Below are 18,762 nucleotides of genomic sequence, written 5' to 3'. Positions count from 1 at the left end.
CTTAATATCTGGACATTCATTTAATTTGTGTTATTCTTAACATCAACTCTTTTTCTTGCCTCATGCTTTGCAATACTATCTGTGAAATCATAGGTTTAATGAGCTCATATTATGTTTTTAATTTTAAAATATATATATATATATATATATTTTTTGAGATGGAGTGTTGCCCAGGCTGGAGTGCAATGGTGCTATCTCGGCTCACTGCAACCTCCGCCTCCCGGGTTCAAGTGATTCTCCTGCCTCAGCCTCCCAAGTAGCTGGGATTACAGGCAGGTGCCACCATGCCCAGCTAATTTTTGTATTTTTAGTAGAGACAGGGTTTCACTATGTTGGTCAGGCTAGTCTCGAACTCCTGACCTCAGGTGATCTGCCCGCCTCGGCCTCCCAAAGTACTGGGATTATAGGCATAAGCCACTGCACCCAGCCTAAAAAAATATTTTAATACATGCTTATTAAACATATGATCAAACAAAAGCACTCATCTACATAACCCTTTAAATAATCTCCCACCGCACTCCCAGTAGTAAGTGGGAAACACTGGTAAACTCGAAAGTGTGCTGCAAACTGTAAAGTACCATGCACCCAAGAGTTCGAGATGGTCTTGAACTCCTGGACTCAATTATTTTGATGTATTATCCCAGGAAGGATAACTTATCAAGCCTGAGAATGACTAAGTTTATCAGAACCTTCCCTGAGCTCCCGCTAGATTGAAGAGAGGGTGAGTAGGTGGGCACTGGACAAGAAAGAGAAAAATGAAATACAAGCAAGAGAGGAGAAGAGGGACCCAGGTCGAAGTCCAGCCTGAGCCTGCCCATGCCTGTGCCAGGACTTGTCTCAGCAAACTGCACAGCTTGGACTTACTCTGTAGTACTCTACTGCATGATGCCTGTGGCGGGTCCCATTGAAGAACACATCACCTGCTTCTTCATAAAGTTTGAGAGCCAGCAAAGGCTCCTCTGACTTCAGGGCTGTCTGGATGGCTGCCTAGTGGGGACAGAGACAACTGTTAAAGGCAGAGAGGAGGGCTTCCAGACCTCCACAGGACTGGCAGAGCTAAGATGCAGACCACCTAAATCAATTAATCCTCTGCTAAAGTCCCCCAAATCCTAAATTGGTCTTCACACTCATAAGGCTGGTAAGAGGACTTTAGAAATTCTCCAGTCTGGCATCTCCCCATCCTGGTATGAGAGATTGCTTTTGGTGGTGCTAGATTATTTTTAATGGTATATAGAAAAACATTTTGTTTTACTAGTTAAGTATTTATTTTAATGTGTTTTAGAAAAAAAGAAAAACTAATAGTGCATCCAACCTGCAACTTTAGATAGTATTGTGTAGAATAAGGCTAAGTATAAAAAAAAGCTACATTGATTTGATGTTGAGTCAAAGAAGAAGTAAACAATGGTATAGATGGTACCTGTATATAGCAAAACCATGAATTTAATATGTAAATAACTGAAATGGAAAAATAATGATCCAGTTCAACACCTTACACTTTCCAGATGGAGATAGTGTGGCTCAGGAAGAAAACAGAACCTCCCCAGTTTCACGCCAATAGTCACTGGCAAACAAATATTGGTGTCTTCCATCCCAATACCCTAGCCTCCAGAGCTTCTTTATCTCTAGCAAGCTATTCTGGATTGCATCTACACCAAATGTGCTAAGGAAGTTGAAGAGTAAAGAATATACCGCTGCATCTGCAGCACAGTTACAGGATCTCAAATAGCTTCAGGTCCAGAATGATTCACTTCCATGGAAATGACCCTGCACAACATCAGTTAGGTGGCAGCCTGGGATTGGGTGAGGCCTGGGACCAGTTCTGGCCAGTGAACATTTCATCGCTGGGGCAAGATGCTGCCGTTGCTGTGTTATTGCATGGGCAGCTACAGAGAGAGAGGGGGCCAGTGAGATGGAATCCTGGAGTCAGGACCACCAAAACAATGTACAATCGGAACAGTGCCCTCTGGGCTTCAGTCTCCCACAACATGAAAGGAGAAGACTGAATTGTCTGCTCTCTGGAAATGCTTTCAGCCCTTAAATCGCAAGGCAGATGGCATAAAGGCTGAGAGTGAAGGCTCTACGTCACACTGTGTACAGTTCTCAGCTCCACCACTTACCAGCTGTATCACCTTGGGCAAATTACTCAGCCTCTCTGAGCTTCATCTGTAAAACGGAAATTATAATGGAAACTCCTATTGCATTTACAATGAGGGTTAAACTACATCATGCAAGTGAGGTGTTTAGCAAAGTCTCCCGTACATAGGAAGCATGCAATCAGTGTTATGCAGCCATTATTAAGTCTCAGTAGAAGTGAATTTGTGCAAGTTTATGTGCTAGTATAAGGAGAAGTAAAAAGAGAGAAAACAAAACATGGGAAAGAAACATAAATTGGTACATTTTTGTAGAATTAAACATCTTACATATCATCACAGTACAATATTGTACAGATAGTAATAAAACACTAAAATATCATGTATTAAACATTTACTAAGTTCTGAGCACTTAATAAATGCTTACTATGCATTTACTACTACGCAAGTGAGATATATAAATTTTTGTTTTACTAATCCTTATGCTAAAAGACAGCGTTCAGTTCCCCCATAAAGAAACTGAATCCCAGAGATGTCATATGGCAAGCCCAAAGTCACTCAGTCAGTCCATATGTAATGGCCCTGGGATTTGACTCTAGGCTTTTCTCTCTTCAAAGCCTAGGCTTTTAACCACTACACTGTACCACATCTCTGATATTAAAAGTATGCAAACCAACAAAAAAATAAGAGAATAATATTGTTAATACCCCACATACACACCAACCTTGCCTCAAACTGCAGCAAAACCCTAAAGTCAAGGTGTATGTTGAGCTTTGGAAAGACGGGTATACTTAATGGGACAAGTGACGTTACAGGTGATATGTCAGTCTCCCCTCACATCCTCCCAGGGTGCACATGTATATATGGGTCTCAGCGACTGGCCCTTTGCTACCTGTACTCAGCTTGCCGGACCACCCTGGTTTCCACCACGTGTTCAGGGAGCAGCCCAGTGTTGACCCTCTCTCCACGGTCTTAGGGTGAACATCATTCCTCTCTGGTTCCAGCTGGTCGATTTGGAGGGTACAGCTGCCTCCCCATATGACCCAAGTCAACAACTCCCAGAGAGCTCTGCAGGAGGCCTACCTGCAGGTACAGCTCCACCAGCTCGTCTTCCTGCATGAGGTAGTGGAGTCGCCCCGCCCCAAGCCAGGCCTCAGCAGCCTTGTCTCTCTCCCCCAGGTCAATGAAGATACGCAGGCTCTCCTTGATGCATGTGAGTGACCTCCTGAGAGACCTGGGGACAGACATGAACTTGTGAGGTGCTAGGGCTCAGAGGGCCCTCAGGGTCCACTCAGCACAGAATGAAACAGAAGCTCCGAGCGGGAACAGCCACGTCCCACATCACACAGGGAGGTGGGCCTGACTGAATCCCAGCTCTACCCCTATCAGCTGTGTGACTTTGAGAACGTACAGGATCCTTCCTGCTTTGGTTTGCTTACCTGTAAAACAGGCCTATAATTGTGCCCACCTGAGCAGATTGTCGTGAGGATTAAATGAGATAAAACTAGAGTGCTTAGAACAGTGTCTATTACGTCCTTGGCCCCTGATGAATGTTTAAAGATCACTTATAATTATTATTATTACTGATTCATGGTCCATCAACCCTTTGACGGCTCTATAACCTTTTTAGGTGTTATGTTATTGCAATGGTTTGTCTGTGTCCCCACCCAAATCTCATCTTGAATTGTAGCTCCCATAATCCCCATGTGTTGTGGAAGGGACCCGGTGGGAGGTAATTGAATCATGGGGCCATTACGCCCATGCTGCTGTTCTCATAATAGTGAGTCTCACGAGATCTGATGGTTGTATAAAAGGCAGTTCCCCCGCCATTTAAGAGGTGTCTTTGCTCTGCCTTTGCCTTCAGCCATGATTGTGAGGCCGCTCCAGCCATATGGAACTGTGAGTCCATTAAACATCCTTTCCTTTATACCCAGTCTCAGGTATGTCTTTATTAGCAGTATGAGAATGACCTATTACAGTTACTAACACAAAATAGGCACCGAACGCATACCTATTGAGTGAATGCATGAGTGAGTGACAACAGTGGTAACTTTAAGTCATCAAAAAGATTTTGATGTTTTGTTTACAAAGAAAATCAAAGCAGGGTGAAAGTTTTAACAGGTTGCTGCTTAACAGGTGCCCTTTAATTATTTGGAAAATTGTATTTTGTAGAAAACTCTCCCTCCACGACAACGGAGGGACCAATGAAGAAATGAGACATAGGTAATATATTTTCTCACAGACGATTCAGTGTTCAAAAACAAGGAAAGAACACCGTGCATCATCTAGATAGTAGTTCTCAGTCCCAGCAACAACTAGAGTCACCTGGAAGCATTTTAAACTTGTACACTGCCACACTCTTTCCCAGTGTGTTGCAACGTCATGATAGCCTGAGCACCGGGCTCTCAGAATATGGCTCAGGCACAAGCACTGTGTCTAAGTTCTCCATGTAATTCTGTTGTGCAGTTTGGCTTGAGACTTGCCAATCTAGTCCAATATTCTTATTTTATAGAAGAAACAAGCCCAGAAATTGGAAATAACTTACATATGTTTGCACAGCACATTAGGGGAAGATCCAAGGCCAGAACTCCCTTCTGAGTAGCAGCCTAGGACTCGTCCCATAACACTCATATTTCCCAAAACATGATTTGTGGCCCACTTGCATCAGCATTTCCTAGGGACCTTATTCAAAGCACAGAACCCCCACCCCAGAACTACCTCAGACTGACTGAAAAAGATTCATTACAGTTGCAATCCAGGAACCTGAATTCCTGAGACACACCCAGGTTACATTCCTGCACAGCGAAGTTTGAGAACCACTGCAGCAAACCATGCAACTCTTCCCAGATACACTGATCATCATCAACCACATCTGTGGACACTTAAGTAGAAAGTCCTCAACAAATGTGGTTACCACTTGATCACAGACCTCTCAGCCGCCAGGCCCCTTTGTGCACCATGAGGGAAACAAGCATTGCTCTCAACTCCTAAGGCCCAGATCCTTATTGGCAATGAGGCAGCTGTTGGCCTTCTGGAGAGAGTGCCAGGCACTTGGCCTTTGTAAGAAACAGAAAAAACTCAAGCTTTCTCTTCTGCCCTGCTCTTAACATGAGATTTACTGACATCCCAGATGGGCCCTGGCCACCCTTTCACAGGTTTTAAAATGTGAAACTTCCTCTGAGAATGCAATGAGCTCAAAAACTCCACACCATGCTGCAGTGATCACCAATCTCCTCGGCTCAGCTACAGTAACCACAGGCATCTTTCACTATAGGAAGCACTGCCTTTCTCTCCCCACTTTGTACCCTGCAAACTCAAGCCGGGTTCAGATTCAGCAGGCCTGGCCTCCACAGCTCTCCTCACTCTCACTGGAGCAATTGATGAGGATAAGACCCATAAATCTCATCCTCATCCTATTTCCTGCTCTGTTTTTTTTATATTACCATTTACTGTCCTGGGATGCCCTTGGGCTACTATAGTTGTTTTCTCCAGACCTTCAGGGAACAAGATTTAGGTTATTACAGACAGGCCAACTGACAGAGCCAGCATTTGCTTCTTGTACTTTCTCCCTCTGAGTTCATTATGACTGTGGAAGAGAGGAGATCTCTATTTCTTTCCAAGAAACACCCCATCAGGGGAAGGCAAGACTTACAGAGACCTGGTGGCTCACACAGCACCATTGAGACTCCTTGCAAATGGAAGATTTTCCAAAGGCACTGCCTCTCACCAAGACTTGCCCATGATCTATGATCTCCAGTAAGAAACAAGTGCTTTCGTGGTCTAAAACTGGGCAGTAGTCCAGCTTCCTTGGTTCCTTCCTATCACCACTCACCCCCATTACTTTACATCTGCCAGTGGCCAAGCAGTGTCACCTACCAGTTGAGCACCAGATGGCCCAGCATGCCAATTCCTCCAGCCACCACCCACAGACTCTAGGTTTGGTTTGGCTTCCAAAGCCAAAGAAGCAAGGAGCACTGCTGGTGGGCCAGCACTGCGTCAGCCTTGTGTACTTCTGGGTCTCCTGTGCCTGTGTTCCAGCATGTTATCTCCTCTCCTTTCCAGTCTTGACTCATCTCTTTCTCTCATTTTTCCTGTCCTCAAGTTCAGTCTCTGGGGCTAAGTCTTTGTTTCTTCTTCCCTGCCTGAACATCAGCCATGAGCCCATGGCCAAGTGACCCCAATACACCTGCATTTCCAGACTTCCTCTTACCACCCCCTGCTGGGGCTTCCAGGATCCCTGCCCTGCCTGGATGAGTCTGTCTGATCTCTGTCCAAAGCCCAACCTCTGCTAATTGATCTTGTCCTATTTTTATGATAAAGACGGCCAAAAACTGAGGACTGACTCTGTGTGAGGCGTTGGGTATATACTTTCAGTAGGCATTTTCTCATTGAATCCTCACAGAAACCCCAAGCCGTTAGAATTCTTAGTCAATTTTGCAAATAAAGAAATCCAGTAGGATGTTGTTGTTTTGATTTGTCTTTTGAAACGTATCTAAGTTTTCCTGCACGTTTCCAAAGCCTTATTTTGATGTCTCAGCTGCTTTGTCTTCTAATAGTAACAATGGCAGTATTATTACCGGACATCTATTGAGCACTTAGTGTGTACTAGGTACTTTACATACAAAATCTCACGTAATCATCACAACAGCCCCAAGAGATCAGTACTATTGTTACATTCATTTTACTAATAGAAAAAAAATAAGACTTGGTAAGGGTAACTATCTTGGACCAAATAATAAACCCTGTTTAAACCAGGACCTAATTCTCAGAGTCTGACCCAGACCCTTCCATTTACACCTTCAAGCAGTGCCTAATTTCTGGCTCAGATATCAGCACTTGAGAAGACTTCTGTTTCATTTACCACTTTCAAACTCCTGACGTTTTAAAAGACATAAGCTATTTTAAACCTTGAACAAAGTTTCCTCGTGTGAAACTGGGGTGGTAGTGTACATTATAGCCTTGTGATCAGATGAGGACATTTCAGGAAAAGCAATTCTTTCCTTATTTACAACAAAAATGAGGAAAGAATTGCTTCTGTGTTAGGGATTAACGTATTAATTATATTTTTTAAAACACAGCACTTTTTTCAGTTCCAGAAAAATAAGAAGCATAAATAGAAGAATAGAAGCCAGGAGCAATGGCTGCTAGGCTACTGTGGTATTCACATGCACAGAATTAATCATTATTTTGAGAGGACCTATTATACACAAGGCATCCCTTCTTTCTAAAAATAATAATATGCACACGCTTTGTGGCACTTACCACAATTTATATGATACCTTTAGTGGCTATTTATACATTTATTTTCTGTACTATTCTGTTACTGTGAGCTCAGGAACTATTATCACCCTTGTTCGGCTTTTAGCACAGTGCCTGGGCAATAGTAAATGCTCAGTAAATATTTGTTGAATTGATTTAATAGATTTAATAGAGCCACAGAGTTCTCATGGACCCCATCTGGCTCAGTTCTATGGCCAGTCTGTGTTGTATCACCTCAAGACAGAAGACAAGACTCCCTAAGATCCCTCCCATTGAGAGACTGCAAGCCTTTATCAAACTAAATTCTGTAGTTGTCCCCTGGAAGGCAGAGAAGGCATGATCCTGCAGATACTACACAAAGGGAGAGAAAAGTGTCCCAGAGTAAAAACCTGAAGGCTGGGACAAAGTCTTCAATATCTGCCCGTGCCCCCCCACCAACCACCCCCCTCCCCAGCACACACACACCATAACCCACTTCTAAACCCTAGAGAAAATCTTTCAAACAAGAGAAATTAAAATCAGTAAAAAGGCAGCATGAGATCGTAAAATTGAGAAGTCAAGGATCTGAGCTAGTACCAATGAAAGCAAGTGGTGTAATTGTCTGGACCCTCTGTGGCAGGCAGGGGACAGACTGATGAAAAACGAGGTCCCCCCATACAATTCTACAAGGTTGCACTCTATAGCCTTCAATACCTATTTCTTTTGTCTAAGGCAAAAATTATTGGCTGGGTGGACAGAATACATAGAGTACTTAAGACTATGCATTTTAGATCAGGAGTTGTTAAACTATGGTCCATGAGCCAAATACAGCTTTCAATCTGCTTTTGTAAATAAAGTTTTATTGGAACACAGCCACATTTATTCATTTATGTATTATCTATTTTCATACAACAACTGCAGAGTGGAATACTTGTGGCAGAGATCATATGGCCCACAAGGCCTAAAACACTTACTATATGATTCTTTATTTAAAAAGCTTGCTAACCCTGCTCTAGATTCACACTGTTTGGATATCAATGCCTGCTGGGAAGCCTCGTGCAAGTTGTTTGGCTTCTTTAGTTCTCAATTTCCACAATTCTGTCTACTTCACAGGGTGGTCCTGAGATTTACATATGGCTTAGTAAACAATGCATGCTCACTGAAGGCTATTATGGACATCATTTTCACTACGGATGTTCACTGTACAGGTCTGGATGCCCACTGCAACCCCCCGCAGCCATGCCCACCAACCTCAATATCTCCTTCTAGGGAAGAAGTTGAGTCTTCATTGCACCTATATTAGTCCATTTTCCCACTGCTGATAAAGAGATACCCAAGACTGGGTGAGTTATAAAGAAAAAGAGGTTTAATGGACTCTCAGTTCCATGTGGCTGGGAAGGCCTCACAATCATGGCAGAAGGTGAAAGGCACGTCTTACATGGCAGAAGGCAAGAGAGAGAATGAGAGCCAAGCAAAAGGGGTTTCCTGTTATAAAATCATCAGCTCTCATGAGACTTATTCACTACCATGAGAAGAGTATGGGGGAAACCACGCCATGACTCAATTACCTCCCACCAGGTCCCTCCCACAACACATGGGAATTATGTGAGCAACAATTCGAGATAAGATTTGGGTGGGGACACAGCCAAACCATGTCACTACCCATAGCCAACTGATCACCAAAACCTATCTGTTAAATCTACAAAATGTCTTTCAAATGTGTCCTGACCTCTCCATGCCTACTGCTATTCCCTCCACCTAAAACCTACCCTTCTCCACTTTTCCAAATATTACTTATCCTTCAAGGGCCTCCTCAAATGCTACTGCCTTGATAAAGTCTTCCCTGACAGATCACCCCCATCCTTTGCTTGAAAGCATTGTCTCCGCTCCCTCCAAACCTGCCCCTACAGAAGCCTGCCGCTTCTTCCAGTGAACACTTCCTGCCTTTGCTTGCTGTGGCTTTGAGCTTTGTGAGAATGCAAATCCCTAGAGGGGAATTTAGTTGAAGAAATCTGTCCATTACATCAAGACCCACTTAATAAATTCCTCCTAAGCAATCTGTGCCAGGAAAAAAATTGCTCCAACAGATACATGTGTTTATGTTCTTTTGTCAGACAGTGAGAACCTCATACAGCTTTCCCCTTTTTACTCAGCTACCAGGAAGCTTAGTGCTAATTTACAGTAACCACCCCCAGGTACATAGAAACACCCATTTATCTGCATCTGTAGTTGGTCTTTGTTCTTTTATATTTTTTTTAAGTGTTCTGTAGGAGAAGGTGATTTACACATGCTAAATAAATACAGCATCACAGCATGTTTTCTTCGTTGAACTGGCCATTCTGCAAAGGGACAATGACCTTATGTGTACAGGGGTTTCCTCTAACACCTAAAGTATTTCCCAATCTTCCATTCAGTATCACTCATATTAGTGGTAAAGGAAAAGTGGATATTTATTTCCTCCCAATTGTACAAATAGTAATCTTGGAGTTTAAAACTATAAACTATTCAAATTAAAAATCATAATCTAGATCAATTTACAGAACAATGGAGTAAAAATTTCCAAAAATTTACTCCTCTATAAAAGCAATGAGAACAGGCAATAATTATCTAAATAAAATTTTTCAGAACTCTGGATATTAAGCAAAGGTTTGCAGGGAGTGTTTATTCAGGAAAACGGCTGAATCTTGTTATGAAAGTGAGCTTCATTGCTTTTCAACTTGCCTTAGAGACATCCTGCTTGTCCCTAGCTCTGTGGTACACTTAAAAACCAACAGCCTCACAATAATGGTAGCTGGGAAAACCAGCAACCTAGCAACCACTGAAGGAGACAATGAGCTTGAAATCCCCCAAAGTTCCATCCCCAGGGAACTGTTACTGTTTGATCTGTTTGGAAGTTCCCTGGAAGCCTCTGCTCACAGGGCTTGTTTTCATTTAACCTCACTCAGAGCTCACTCAGCGAAGAACAGCCTTTTCCCTGAGGCATGTGTCAAAAATAATCAGCAGCAATTGTTTAATATGGTCACTGCCTTAGGTGGTGAAAACATTCAGAGCAAACAAGAAAAGGTCAAAAAAAACCAACACACACACGAGAGGAAAAGTTGGGAAATGAGATGTCCATAAAAAGTTTTAAAAGTTCTAACATATTCCTGGGAATCTAGAAGACCACATGCATGTGCAGGGCTGTGGGCATGACCAGGAAACGGCTAAGATTTTTATTTTTTTAAAAAAAGCTAATTATTACCCCAGAGTAACCATTAAGAAAATAACTGAAAGAAATATAGGATAAGAAATAACAAGGAAATTAAAATAATACACAAGAAAAAAATCTATTTAACACGAAAGAATGCAGTAATGGAGAAATAGAAAAACAAAAAGATATAAGCTATTAATATAGAGAAAAAATAGCAAAATTGCAGACATAAATCCTGTCTTACCTGTAATTAAATGTAAATGTATTAAACACTCTAGTTAAAAGACAAACATTGAAGAATAGAGAGGAAAGAAAATGTTTCTACTATATGCTGCCTACAAGAGACATACTTTAGATTCAAAGACACAAATAGACTAAAAGTATAGACCATGTTAACAGTAACCAAAGAGAGCTAGAGTGGCTATGCTAATATCAGATAAAAAGATCAAAATTGTTATTAAAGACAATGAAGGACATTTTATAATGATAATAGACTCAATCCATCAGAAAGGTATAATTATAAACATACATGCAGCACCTAATAACAATGCCCCAAAATACATACAGAAAAAGCTGACAGAATGGAAGGGAGAAATAGACAACTCAGCAATAATTAGAGATTTTAACAACACACTTTCAATAATGGATAGAAGAACTAGACATAAGAACAACAAGGAAATAAAAAAATTTAATTAGACCTAAAAGATATTTATAGACTACACCAAACAACAGAATACACATTCTTCTCAAGTTTACATGGAACATCCTTCAGAATAGACCATATGTTGGGCCACCAAACAAATCTCAGCAAATGTAAAAAGAATACAATCATACAAAGTTTGTTTTCCCACCACAATGAAATGAAATTAGAAATCAGTAACAGAAGGAAATTTGGAAAATTCACAAATATGTGAAAATTAAACAACATACTCCTAAATAACCAGTGAACTGAAGAAGAATCACAAAGGATATTAGAAACTACTTTCAGATGAATGACAATAAACACAGCATACTGAAATATATAAAATGGCATAGGCACAAAACTCAGAGGAACATTTATGGCTGTAAATGCTTATATTAAAAGAGAAAAAGATCTCAAATCAATAACCTAATATTCCACCTTAAGACACTAGACAAAAAGAACAAAGTAAACCCAAAGCAAACAGAGGAAAGAAAATAATAAAGATGAGAGCAAAAATACGTGATATAGAGAATAGAAAAAAATCAATAAAGCCAACATTTAATTTGTTTAAAAATTGTTTTTAATGACAGATCTTTGGCTAGTCTGATCAAGAATAAAAAGAAAGAAGAGTCTCAGGAATTAAAGTGGACAATACTTTATAGAAATTATAAAAAGGTTATAAAAGAATACTATGAACAATTGTATACCAACAAATTAGTTAATTTAGATGAAATGGACAAATTCCAAGAAAGACAAAAACTACCAAAACTGTTCCAGAAGAAATAGAAAATCTAAATAAACCTATAACAACTAACGATACTGAATTAGCAATTTTCAAAAACAAAACAAAAAAACTCCTTACAAAGGTAAGTCAAGACTTAGAAGTCTTCACTGGTGAATTTCATCAAATGTTTTAAGGAGAATTAACACCAATCCTTCACAAACTCTTTCAAGAAATTGAAAAGGAAGGAATATTTCCCAACTCATTCTATGAGGGATCAAGAAGTGAAAAGACAACCCATGGGCTGGGAAAAAATATTTGTAAATCATATATCTGATAAGGGACTTGTATCCAGGATATATAAAGAATTTTTACAACTCAAAAATCAAAAGACAAACAACCCAATTTAAAAAATGGACAAGTGAATAGACATTTCTCCAAAGATATGCAAAGAGCCAGAAGCACATGAAATGATGCTCAATATCTTTAGTCATTAGGAAAATGTAAGTCAAAACCACAATGAGATACAGTTTCACTCCTGCTAGGATGACTAAAATTAAAAAAGACAGACACTAACAAGTGGTGGTGAAGATGAGAGACATTGGAACCCTTATGCATTGCTAACAGGAATGAAAAATAGTGCAGCCACTTTTAAAAACAACCTGGCAGGTCCCCAAAAGTTTAAATATAGAATTATGGTGTGACTCTGTAATTTTGCTCCTAGGTCTACCCAAGAGAAATGAAAACACTTCTTCACACAAAAATTTGTTCATGAATGTTTGCAACAGCATTATTCATAATAGCCACAAAGCAGAAACAATTCAAATGTCCATCAACTGATGAAGGAATGAACAAATGTGGCATATCAGTACAACAAAATATTATTCAGCCATAAAAAGTAATGAAGTATTGATACATGTGACAACATGGATGAACCTTGAAAACATTATGCTAAGTGAAAGAAGCCAGACACAAAAGGACAAATACTGTATGATTCCATTTATATCAAATGTCCAGAATAGGCAAATCCGTAGAGATAGAAAGTAGATTAGTGGTTTCCAGGGTTGGAGCGAGGTTGAGTAATGACGAGTGACTGCTAATGGGTACAGGCTTTCTTTCAGGGGCCATGAAAATGTTCTGAAATCAGATAGTGGTGATATTCACAACTGTGTGAATATACTGAAAACTAAATAGCACACTTCAAAAGGCTGAATTTTATGGTGTGTAATTAAACCTCAATAAAACTGTTAGTACGTAGTTCCAGATCCAGCTCAATTCAAGAAACTCTTTTATAAAATTTTTGAATAGTCGGTCTCTGTTTGAATACTTGTAAAGGCAACAAGCTCACTCTTACACAGGGCAGACTGTTCTGTTTGTGGGTATTTGGATTGTTTTTTCTAACCACTGAATTCCCCAATACCTACCACAGTGCCTGACACAATGGAAGGGCTCCCATAGTGTGATAAAATGTTGGACTGACATTTCACAGTGATATTTTTAAATGAAAAAAAGCAAGTAAGAGAACAGTATATTATGTAATAGAAATTTTATCTTGATTCCATTTATGTAACTAAAACATGTGCATATTATATTTAATATATCTAATATTTATTTAAGATAGAAAATATGTATCATATATAATCTTTAATATGCATGAAATATTCCTTCATGGGTATTTTCAAATCTTTAAGTAGTTACTTCAGGAAAGTATCAAGGAAAGGGAAGTTGGAAGGGAACCTTTATTTTTCACCTATAACCTTCAATACTAGTGTAATCTTTTTTTTTTGTTTTTTTTCTTTTGAGACACAGTCTCGCTCTGTCACCCAGGCTGGAGTGCTGTGGTGTGACCGCGGCTTGCTGCAACCTCCGCCTCCCAGGTTCAAGCAATTCTCCTGCCTCTGCCTCCCAAGTAGCTGGGATTACAGGCACCCACCACCACGCCTGGCTAACTTTTTTGTATTTTTAGTAGACAGGGTTTCACCATGTTGACCAGGCTGGTTTTGAACTCCTGATCTCAAGTGATCCACCTGCCTCAGCCTGGTTAAAAAGGTATAATGCTTTTTAACCTTAAGCAACTACATAATTTTAGAAAAAACTATGTTCCTCATGAAGTAGAATATCAAATCTCTGATATTCTACTTCACTATATGTAATTTGGTTCTTTATCAAAGGAGAATCCCTAAGAAAAGACACACCGTGTTCTGTGGCTAATACTGTATAGGCCAGTGTTCTCAAAGGGCTGTTGGAATGGGCAGCTGAGGTTCCACTCATGGCACTGTGGCTACTGTGCTGGTCACTAAAGACCAAAGAGCCTGCCTTGAAGCTGCAAACACCTTTCTTTCCTTACCTGAGCCCTAAGCAAAGGAGCCATGGGCTCTCCCACACAAAGCTCCACCATTCTCCATCATAATCATCAGTAGCTGTGTCAGCATATAGCTTCAGCTCAAGGACTGTGAGCTAGTGGACTAAGTTACTCACTAATGACTTGGCTACTCCAAACACACATGCACCGTATGTCTCTTCTGTGCCAAGCTCTGTGCTAGACATAATATCTGCCCACAAGACCTTCTGAACATACTACAAAGTCTTTCAACCCCTAAAAGCTGAGGTCTCTGATTTCAAAGGCACCCTAGAAAGCCCACAACTTTAAGAATCTGCACCAAAAATTCAATACACTTTGGAAGCAGCAGGAATTCTAGTATGAATATTCAGTCTCAGAATAGCATAACTAGCTGGTCCCAGACTCAACGTTTTACAGCTGGAAGGTACCTGATTCAACTTATCTTTACAGACAGAGGGAGACCAAGAGGAAAAGTGACTTATTTAAGGACACGTTATTAGGTCATGGCAGGATTAGGTTTTCTGGCCCCTAATCCAGTTTTGGTTGCTCTTCTCCCAGCTCTGTGGCTTCTGACTCCCTCCAATAACTTCTTGGGCCATCTATAGACCCATCCCTGACCTCCTCTCCATCACCCCCATCACATCAGGACAGTGATTCTGCATTCTGTCTTAACTAAGGCCTCCGTGGTCCATGCTGACAGCATCCAGGGCCTTCTCTCTGGCTTCCCCCTTAATATTTCAATGGGTTTAGGCATCTGGAGTGGGGAGCTGGTGAGTAAAGGATGGCAGTGGGGTAGGTGATGTCTGGAAATATTTAAGACTGAGTTTGCCCAGTAGCCAGAGGTGCCAATAGCCTGACACATATTTGGCACTCTTGCTCCTGTTCCTTAGAATCCAACTTTTCCAGAGCCCAGTCCTACAATACCTCACCATGAGCATATGACTATGTCATCTCAATAGTTAATTCAAGCCTGTCTTCTGGATCTTCTCCAGAAGCATTCAGACTCCTAGGGTGTCCTAGAATGAAAGCAGGGTGGAGCTGGGGCCTCCTGACTCCTCACATGCTGCATGGATCCAAAGCTCCCTCCCTGGGACTGAAGGCAAAGACAGCTGGAGGTTTGGAGGATACCTGATTCTTGTAAAAGAGGGAAAGAATGAAGGAGAGTGAGAGGGAGACAGACTGGAGGAGAAAGAGAAGGGGGAGTGGAATTCATTATCTGATTATTCCTTATCTGATTGTCCAGGTGCACACAGTTACCATGTTGCTTAGAAATGCAAAAAAAAAAAAAAAAAAAAAAAAAAAATTTCATTTAATTATCTTCTCCTCAACCACCTCTCTCTCTGCTTAACAGTAGCGAATTTACAAGCTATTCTGAATGCTGTATTTTAGAAGTCATTTATAATTATGAATGGAATCCTGCAAGGCAAATCTGTTGCAAAGTGAACTTGAAGATCTTGCAAACCATGCAGGATTTAATGGAATCAATTTAAGGCTTGTTACAAAGCAGAACTTCAGTCTGCCCACTGGCAAATGAGGATGAAGCAGCATTAGACCAGTGAAGAAACAATGAAGAGAAAATCAACAGAAGATGGCAAAATCTGCAAGTGATAATAATGTGAATACCACAGGGTTAAAGGAGGCATTTGGGTTAAACTGTTAAGTTTTGATTTCTTTTTTAAAAAATGAGGATTTTTAAGGTAGTGATAAAAAATGAATCACAAAACAAAGAATGCCCCATTGTGCTGTTACATAATTTTGTCAGCACAATTAAGCCAAAAAGTCAACACTCCTTTTATTCCATGTTTATTCTAAGACTTAATGCATAGTTGAAATTATAATCTAAATATTCTTAACTAAAAGGTGAAAACACACTTCATTTCATAATCTACAATTTCATTTTAAAGGTAAGTTCCCAATACAAGTTTTTTTTTTACCATGACATTTTACACCCCTGCTTTCAGTGGGGGTGTCCTTTCTTTAAAACCAATTGCCCTCGGTAATGAAGACCTCCTGAAGGTTCCTCTGTCCTTGGTATAACTGCCACTTCTCTGAATTATGCACCCTCAGCCATGATCCCGTGATAGGGATAGGGTTATAGAAACACACAAGTAATGGTGGCATAGTTAACATTACTGAGACCTACCTATGTATCAGGCACAATTATGAGTGTTTTATGAGCATTAACTCATTTATTCTTCACAATAACACTGTAAGATAGATGCCATTATTATCCTCCTTCAGCTGATGAGGAAACTGAGACATGGGGAAATTAAACAGTTTGCCCAAGGCCACACCACTAATAAGTGATGGATGCACTGTGGTGGCTGCAGAGCCCTTGCTCTTTTGCACAATGCCCCTCCTATACCGTGTACATTTGGACTTGGCTTCCTGTGGAAAAGAACACTGCTTCTCCCTAAGGAAGGAAAGCTTCTTCTAGGACAGTTCCTGAGCCGTGACTCACCTGGCGGTGTTGAGGTTCCGATAAAGCTGCCCTAGGGACTCCAGCAGCCTCCCTTCCATCTCCCGGTCCCTGAGTTGCTGAGCCAGGGCCAGCCAGTGCTCGTGGTAGGTGATACATGCCTCAGGATTTGGGGACACAGAGCTGTAGAAATGGCAGAGGGATTTGGTGGCCTGAAGCTGACCTGAACACAAAGCAGGAACATGAATGAGATGACTTGTGATAGGAAACAGACAAAACTTGCTTCAACAGTTTTCTCTATAGCTTCCCAGCAGCATGGGACATACTTACTCTTTAGGTGTCGATGCCTTAAGCCAAACAGCAATGCCGTTTCATAACAAAGAAGGCCGTGGGTCAGCTGGTGTCCAGACACCAGAACTTGGGCCAACCAGAGAAACACCTGTACTAATTCCATGTCTGTCTCCTTACTGGCCTGAAGTTCACAGTAGAGTCGTACAGTCTGCAGGAGATAGTTTCTGGCTGGATGCTGAGCCCAGGACTTAAGGCTCAGGTGGCCAAGATTGGCCATAGCCACTGCCTGGTTACGCACATCTCCCACCTCCTGGGCTCTGTTCAAGGCCCGAAGATAGCTCTTGGCCGCCCTGTTCACCCGGCCTTCACCTTGGAGTGCAAGTCCCAGGAGATTATAGACGACTCCCCTTTGAGTGAGACTCTCTGTCTCCTTCAGGGAGCCTAGCAGTGGCTCAAGCACATCCAAAGCCTTCTTGGCCTGGCTGGCTAAGAGATAGGCCCACGCCAGGCAGAGAGAAGACTCAAAGGATTCCTGCTCACCGAGCAGCTGCCCTAGCACCAAGGCCTGGCTCAGGTAGTGGATGGCACCATCAGGAGACCTGTGCTGGAGGTACACTTTGGAAAGGATGAGACACAGGGCCCTCTGGGTGCTCCGGTCTGCTAGTTCCTCACAGGCAGCCAGGGCCTGTCTGAGCATTGGGCAGGCCAAGGCAGAAACTTCACCCCAGCCTGGGGAGGGAACGCCAAGGAGCTTGGTTGTGTTCTGGAGGACCAGGTGGACCTGCCAAATAGGAAGAGACATCCCTTGGGCACTCTGGATACCATGTTGCTGGATGGAGGCCACTGCAAGGTGTGGAAGATATTTCTTGTCATACAGAAAACTCAGAACACCAGCCACAGCCTCAGAGGCAGGAGGGTGTCCAGAGAGGAGCTGCAGGCGCTCGGCGAAGGGCAGGACTTCCTCGTGCCGGCCTAGGCTCAGGAGCAAGCGGATGGCCAGAAAGCAGGCCCTGGCCTCCAGCGGGCTGCTGCCCACCACGATCCCCTGGCGCAGCACGTAGGCCACCACGTCAAGTTCATGCTTGGCACTAGACTCACGGTCAGGCAGGCAGGCCAGCAGGGCACCTGCCTTTTCCAACAGGGTGGAGCCTTTATGTCTCAGCCTCTGCTTCAGGTAGATGGCAGCCAAATTGATGTACAGAGTGGCCACCAAGCATAGGTCCTCAAATGCTCCATTGAGAATGTGGATGGCCTCCTCAAAGTACACCCTGGCCTGAGAGAGTTTGACCTTCCTGACGCTCAGCCGGCCCAGGAGGAAGCAGAGCCGGGCATGGGCCCAGGTCATGTGGCTCTTCTTGGCCCACTTTCTTGATGCCTCCAGGTAGGCCACAAACTCATCCTCCTCAGAGAAGCTATAAAAGGAAGAAGTGAGGAAAGAGAAGGAGAAGTCATAGAGACTCTTAAAGTGGTCAGCATAACCCTCATGATCCAGAAAAGCCAATATAGGGGTGAAGTTCTCAGCCTCCTCCTCCTGATCAGTGCTTAGGTCCATGAGCAGTTCCGGGTCATCAAGGTCATCGGGCTCCGGCAGGTGATAGCTGTCTGAGGTGGCCGAGAGGAGCTCCTCCTCCAGGCTGGAGTCCTCAGAGCTGCTGGACTGTCTGGAGCCCACGGCCTGATGCTCCTCCCAGGCTCTGCCAGGCCTGACCTCCTTGAAGCCTTCGGGCTGGGATGCTGTAAGGACAGGCAAAGTTGAGCAACCTTGGGCACCTCCACCTAAGGTGGCCGCT

The 18,762-nt window shown here is 42.3% G+C and overlaps 1 protein-coding gene across 4 annotated transcripts in view; it reads right to left on the bottom strand.

Annotated features, from left to right (window-relative positions):
- LOC105466895 (SH3 domain and tetratricopeptide repeats 2) overlaps nt 1-18,762 on the bottom strand; it is a 91,323-nt gene that overhangs the window by 37,623 nt on the left and 34,938 nt on the right. For 2 of the 4 annotated variants that reach the window (XM_011716063.2, XM_071098236.1), the window contains 4 exons: nt 17,012-18,706; nt 16,724-16,904; nt 3,174-3,324; nt 865-987 (listed from right to left, as the gene is read on the bottom strand). In XM_011716063.2, the coding sequence (XP_011714365.2) occupies nt 865-987; nt 3,174-3,324; nt 16,724-16,904; nt 17,012-18,706 (2,150 nt within the window). Of the gene's footprint in view, nt 1-864; nt 2,164-3,173; nt 3,325-16,723; nt 16,905-17,011; nt 18,707-18,762 lie in introns of those variants that run through there. The other 2 variants (XM_071098238.1, XR_011624586.1) reach the window with 2 other exon arrangements.

The sequence above is a fragment of the Macaca nemestrina genome, chromosome 6 (assembly GCF_043159975.1).
Source record: "Macaca nemestrina isolate mMacNem1 chromosome 6, mMacNem.hap1, whole genome shotgun sequence".
Lineage (NCBI taxonomy): Eukaryota > Metazoa > Chordata > Mammalia > Primates > Cercopithecidae > Macaca > Macaca nemestrina.
Note: the sequence above shows the minus strand (reverse complement) of the source record. Positions and strands in the feature narration are given on the sequence as shown.